The 7,361-nt window shown below is 31.1% G+C and overlaps 1 protein-coding gene across 1 annotated transcript in view; it reads right to left on the reverse strand.

The window, feature by feature from the left end:
- ATRNL1 (attractin like 1) overlaps nucleotides 1-7,361 on the reverse strand; it is a 572,934-nt gene that overhangs the window by 544,924 nt on the left and 20,649 nt on the right. Inside the window, exons 6-7 of the mRNA XM_023530113.1 lie at nucleotides 4,712-4,799; nucleotides 295-550 (exon numbers count right to left, since the gene is read on the reverse strand). Of these exons, the coding sequence (XP_023385881.1) occupies nucleotides 295-550; nucleotides 4,712-4,799 (344 nt within the window). The remainder of the gene's footprint in view (nucleotides 1-294; nucleotides 551-4,711; nucleotides 4,800-7,361) is intronic.

A 7,361-nucleotide genomic window follows, 5' to 3' on the forward strand; every position in this document is an offset into this window, starting at 1 on the left:
TAAAACCCAAAGAAACAGCACCACCTACTGGAATTTCTCATATTTAAAAATATTCTCAATCCTTGGAAAATGTGACTACTGGGTAACATTTCTCCAAATTTGGGTAAGAAGATAAACATTAAAAGACAAAATCCAACACAAAACACCAAAAAGCTTATATTAAAAAGTATTAGTTCTTGGCTTATAATTCTGAATTCAAAAAACTAATCACTTTGACTAAATTCATAAGAATATTTTATTAAAGATAAAAATATTCTCAACTAATAAAAAAGAGTATATATCAGAATAACTCACAGATATGGTATTCCTGTATGCTGCTTGAATAACCATATATTGCAGAATATCCGAAGATTATGATCATGACAACATCTCTACTATCCAACTCCATAATATGTGCTGAATGTCCCTCCACAGCATACTGCTGACCATGTCCAATAATAGTAGGAGTTTTTGTACTCCATGACTGACTACGTATGTTAAAAACCCATAATTCATCTGTAACATTGCCATCATTTGTTTCAATTCTGCCTCCATACATAAAGATGTTTTCCTGTAAATTAAAAAACATGTATTAATAAACAGAATAGTTATTTCTTAGCAATATATAGTAATTAAAAATAAAGGTTAACTTTAAACTTAAATTTAATTGCTCACAACATGCATAAGGCGCTGCTCTTATTTGTAAAAAGTCAAATGGGAACACATGAGTAATGAAAATTAATGCTTTTGCTTACAAGAAGAGGGGAAGGGAATCCGTGCTTTCCAAAAATTACTTTAACATATTTTATTTAGAACAATTACACTGCATAGTCGATTAACTATACTTTTTTATTATCCTACTTGCTGAGTCCCTCATTGTTACACTTGAATTTTACCATCTATGTGTACTGCTTTGGGCTCGTCTTGAGCATTCACCGCTTTGATCAAGCACTGTTCACCAAAAAGGTAGACCACATTTGTGAATTCCGTGGAGTACATTTTTATTACCATTTCTCATGCTATGGAAAGACTCTTTCAACAACCTAAGAATAGAAAGGAATTTCTTCAACTTAATAAAGATCATCGAATAAAATGATCTTTATTATTTTAGATCAGCTAATACTATACTTAATGATGAAAGACTGGATGCTTTCTCAAAAACAAACAAAACAAAGACGTCCACTTTTGCCACTTATATTCCATGTCATACTCGAGGTTTTAGCCAGAGCAACTAGGCAAAGACTGAATATGGAATTGGATCCAGCATATCCAAACAAGCTTCAAAAAAGTAAATAAAATTCGAGGACTCACACCACTCGATTTCAAAACTAAGTACGGCATAGGGAATATAATCTATAATATTGTAATAACTATATAAGGTTCCAGGTGGATACTAGACTTATCAGGGGATCGCTCTGTAAATTATATAAATGTCCAACCACTATGCTGTACATCTGAAACTAATATAAAATAATACTGAATGTCAACTGTAATTAAAAATAAAAATTAATTTTAAAAAACTTACTACAAAGCAAAAGTCATCAAAGACAGTGTGCGACTGGCATAAAAATAAACATATAAGTTAACAGAACTGAGAGTCCAGAAATAAATCCATACATTTACGGCCAACTGATATTTGACAAGAGCGCCAAGACCACTTAATGAGGAAATAACAGTCTCTTCAACAAATGGTGCTAAGAGAACTGGACAGTCACATGCAAAAGAAAAAACTTGAACCCTTAGTACACATCATATACAAAACTTAACTCAAAATCCATCAAAGACTTAAATGTAAGAGCCAAAACTATAACACTATTAAAAGAAGACATGCGGTGAATTTTCATGACCTTAGATTTGGCAGTGAATTTTTAGATATGATGCCATAATCACAGAAAACAAAAGAAAAAGATGATAAATTGGATTTCATCAAAACTAAAAAACTTGTGCTTCAAAAGACACCATAAGAAAGTGAAAGTTCACAGAATAGGAGAAAATATCTGTAAATCATATATTTCATAAGGGATTTGTATCTAGAATATATAAAGGATTCTTATATCTCAATAATAAAAAGACAAATAACCCTATTTAAAAATAGGAAAGTACCCAAAGAAAATACAAGTCACCAATAAGCACATGAAATGATGCTCACCAACATTAGTCAACAGGGAAATTCAATTAAAGCACAATGAGATCCCACTAGGATGGCTATAATCAAAAAGACAGATACTAACAAGAGCTGGTGGAGATCTATAGATGGCTGCAGGGAATGGAAAATGATACAGCCACTTTGGTAAACAGTCTGGCAATTCCTCAAAAAGTTAAATATAAAATTACCATTTGACCCTGCAATTCCAATCCTATATATACATACAGGAGAAATGAAAGCATATGTTCACAACAAAACTTATACATAAATGTTCATAGCACCATTATCCATAATAGCTGAAAGTTGGAAAGAACACAAATATTCATCAACTGATGAAAGGGTAAACAAAATGTAGTATACATCCATATTAGCCCTAAAAATGAAGTGATGATACATGCTACACCACACCAGTCAACAGCCACATAGTATACAATTTCATCTATATGAAATGTCCAGAATAGACAAATCTATAAAGACAGGAAGTCGAATCATGATTGTAAGGCTGGGGGGATGAGGAGGTTTGGGGTGATAACTAAAGAATACAGAGTTTCTATGTGAGGTGATGAAAATGTTCTAAACTTGATTACACACAACTCTGCAATTTTGCACAAATCTGCAAGAGATGGTTGCACAACTCAGAATATACTGAAAACCAACTGTATACTTTCAATGAGTGAATTATATGGTATGTCAACAATATCTCAATTAAAACTGAAATAAATAAACTAAAAGACTAAACTAAAAGAAACATGTACATACTACATCTATACATAGGATTTTTATTTTTAAAACATGCATGTGCATAAAAAAAGTGGTAGTTTAATCTTTACATGGCTCTTGCATTTCCTAAATTTTCTTAAATAAGCACAGGAAATATATAAATTCTGACTTGAAAAATCGATGCACAGACCATAAAACACATGAATCTTTGTGGATTCAAAACAAAAACCTCCTAAGTAGTCTGTCATTTTAATCATGCTAAATTCATGAATCCAGTGAATATATAAAAATAACTGATTACAATGCAATCCCTACCAAAAACCCAATAATATTTTGGGAGAAATAGAAAAATCCATCCTAAAATCCATATGGAATTTTAAAGGACCCTGAATAGACAAAACAAACTTGAAAAATAAGACCAAAGTTAAAAGTCTCACACTCCTTATTTAAAAACTTACTACAAAATGACAGTAATCAGAAGTGTGGAACTAGCAAAATACAGACATAGAAATCAATCCTCATATATATGGTCAGATGATTTTCAACACAGGTACCAACACCATTCAATGGGAAAAAGATAGTATTTTCAATATATTATACATAAATGCTCATAGCACCATTATTCATAACAACAGAAAGATAGAAACAACCCAAATATCCATCAACTGATGAAATGATAAACAAAATGTAGTACAAACCCAAGCAATAGAACACTGGGATAATGCGGGGAAAACTCAATATCCACATGTAAAAGCGAGAAATTGGGCCTTTAGCATACACCATAAACAAAAATTAACTCAAAACAGACTAAAGACCTAAATATAAGAACACTTTAAAACTCTTAAAAAAAAATATAGAGAAAAGACTTCATGACATTTGGATTTGGCAATTACCTGGATGTGATATCAAAGGAACAGGTTAACAAAATTAAAAACAGATAAATTGAACGTCAAAATTAAAACTTTTACACATCAAAAGACACTATCAACAGAGTACAAAGAAAATAGCCCAAAGAATGGTAGAAAATATCTGTAAATCATATATCTAATCAGAAGTTAATATCCAGAATATATAAAGAACTCCTATAACTTCACAACAAAAAACGAACAACTCAATTAAAAAATGGGCAAAGGACTCCACTCACACTAATTAGGATGGTTATTATAAAAACAATAACAACAACAACAAAAAAAAAACAGAAAATAACAAGTGTTGACACGGATATGGAGGAACTGGAACCTTTGTGCACTCTTGGTAAGAATGTAAAATGGTACAGCCACTGTGGAAAACAATACAGCAGTTCCTCAAAAGATTAAAAATAGAATTACCATATAATCCAGCAATTCCATTTCTGGCTATCTACCTCAAAGAACTGACCAGCAGAATGATGGTTACCAGGGTCTGGGGAAGCAGGGAATGGAGAGTCATGGTTTAATGGGTACAGAGTTTCAGTTTTGCAAAATGAAAAAAGGTCTGGAGATAATGGTGGTAAGGTTATATAACAATCTGAACGTACTTAATGCCACTGAACTCTAACTTAAAAATGGTTCAAATGATAAATTTTAGGCTATGTGTATTTTACCACAATTTTTTTTTAAAAAAGTGGTTGACCTGATGACTAAATAAAAAGCCATGGACAAAAGTTTACCTATTTCTTCTCATGCTCAATGGAGGACTGTACTAAAATCCATTTTTTTACTAAAACAGTATATGAATCTATGATACCTCAAGTTATCCTGATCCATATGATCTATTATTCTCATTAAGTGTTTGAAATAAATCTGACATTTTGTTTATTTTTTCTCTAAGGTAAATTAAAAATAATAATAATAATAATAATTAAAATTTAAAAAGCAAGATCCATACCTGATATAAAGCAAGAGAGTGACCATATCTCTGGAGAGGTCCCCTTGATAGAGTTCCTACATTCCATATACTGTTTTCTAAATTGTAACTAAAAGCAAGAAAAAAAATAACTTTGTAAGCTTAGATTCATTTTCATTTTTTAATCTGCATATGCTTTCTTACCTGTATTCAAGTATTCATTAAATTCAAAACAATTAGAATAAACTCATAATTTCATGTACCATAGTAGTTAATTTTTAATAAAAACATTCAAGACATACCTACTGTAAGTTGGATTCAATCACCTAAATGTGTAATATACATTAACTGGACTAGGCTATTTATTACTGGAATTAATTTGTTCGATTGCTTTAATAATTTCAACCAATCGCTTAACCTAAACAATAGTGAGTTGTTCTGCATTTTTTAATTAAAAAAAAAAAAAAGTAAGTTTTTTCTTTTGGAACTAGAGAGAAATTCTCTCCATTGTTACAATAGCCATTTGCTTTAAGTATTCATTTTTATTCTTTTATATGCACTTAGCATTATATAAATTAACCAAGAAGTATGTATATTCTATGTGCAAATATACCTAGTTTACTGATCAGTTTGAGATTGTACAAAATGAATCTAGTAAGATAGAATCTCACATAAAACTAAGGTATTATTAAATTACAGGATGGAAAATGAAAATTAATATTTGTTTTGCTGGTCTAAAAGTATACATATGAAAACAGAAGTTCCAAACTATGGATTTCAAACGCTTATCTAACAGAAGCTGTCACCATCATACTCTACCCTCAAATCTCTTCAATTTGCCAAAACATACGAAAGGAAGCACCCAGCCAAGAATTGACAAGGACCCTGTTTAAGAAGCTCACTATCAACTATTATCCCCCACTCTTCTCTTTCTTCCTTTAACTCATCAGGAAAAAAGAAAGGGGGGTCGGGTAGGGTTACCAAAAACTGTTTTCAGTATTATGTTTAACTTATTTCCTATACTGGAGTTATAAGATAATGAGCATGATAAATGAGGAAAATATAATCGATCAGAACGTAACTTCCACAGACTTGCACTACTACAGCTACCTACCTACCAGTACCTGCACCCAACACACTGTTTTCCCCCAAGTGACCATAAACTAGGACTCGGCAAACTATTTCTGTAAAGGGTCAGACAGTAAATAAGTATCTTAGGCTTTGTGGACCACGTTGGTCTTACATATTCTTTGCTTTCTTACAGCCCATTAAAAATGCAAAAAATGTTCTACTTTATTTTCACAGGCTTTTTCATTTTCATTAATCGTAATTAATTTACTTTCCGTTTCCACATTTGAATCTCATTTTTTCAGGTTCTTTTCATATCTTAACAATTTATTTTAATCCCAACTCTCTTTCAATTATTTCTACTATACTTTATCCCTTATATATTGTGTTACAGAATTCTGTTAACTGAAATACCTAAAACTCTTCCTCCCTCTCTCTAGAATTTATTTTATTTTACACTTTAATTCCAGTCATATTCAATCCTGGTTTTAAATCAATCTCTTCTTATAAGCAGCAGAATTTTTAAATACCCAAACTAATAGGGCTAGTATTTTTAGTGGGTAGGAATGCCAGATAAAATACAGGATGCCCAGTTAAATCTAAATTTCAGATAAATGATAAACAATTTTTAATATTGGTAGAACCCATGGACTACTTGGGACAAATTCAAAAGAGAATATTGCAAGGGCCCACTTATACTAAAAAATTATTCACTGTTTATCTGAATTTCAAGTTTTACTGGGTATCCTGTATATTTATCTTCTAAATCCAGCAACCTATTGAGTACGCACCATTATGGTACACTTTCCAGGGTCAGTTTTGATTGGCTGATGCCCAAGTCGCACCAGTTATTATATATTATGAATATCACCACTGAAAACATTGATAATCAAATTAGTCTTCCTATTTCCTCTTTTATTCTATTATTGAACATTCATAAAATATAATCACCATCTGAAAAGAAATCAGATAAAGCTGCCATCCATGTGATTTCCCTTATCATCCAATCATGCAGAGGACAATCTCTATTGAGAAAACAGTAAATGATCTGTTTTATAATACTGGCACTGTTCTCCGAACAAAAGCTTCTAAAGTAAATTCAAAGTAAAAAAAAGTTCAGGTAAATTAACTTACAGTGCAAATTGAAAGTATTTTTTATATAAACAATTATATTTCATTCTGAAGAAATAAAATGTGGCAGGATTCATAGTGTCTAATACAGGCCTGGTCTGGCCTTACTTGAAGTTAATATTTTCTTACTCAGAATTTATTAAAAGCACTCTAGAGAGGTAATGAAATATTTATACAAAACAACCCTATGTGCACAATGACAAATCTTTAATTATGGATATACTAAATTCATAGATTCTCAAATCAGTTCCATGTAGCAAATAGATACTATCATAAAATAAACATTCATAAATTTGGACAGCAAAAAAAAAACAGACATTTAGGATAGTCTTGTTACCAATAAAATCTGGCTTAAATAACAAATTGTGAAAATCTTAAAAAAAAAAAAAAACTTACTTCAAGACCATTTGAAAAGAACTGTAGTTAAAAGTATATCCACCAATCACCCACATAAATTTCCCATGTAAAACTGCTTTATGAGAAGCCCGACCTA

The sequence above is a fragment of the Pteropus vampyrus genome, unplaced genomic scaffold (assembly GCF_000151845.1).
Source record: "Pteropus vampyrus isolate Shadow unplaced genomic scaffold, Pvam_2.0 Scaffold46, whole genome shotgun sequence".
Classification (NCBI taxonomy): Eukaryota; Metazoa; Chordata; class Mammalia; order Chiroptera; family Pteropodidae; genus Pteropus; species Pteropus vampyrus.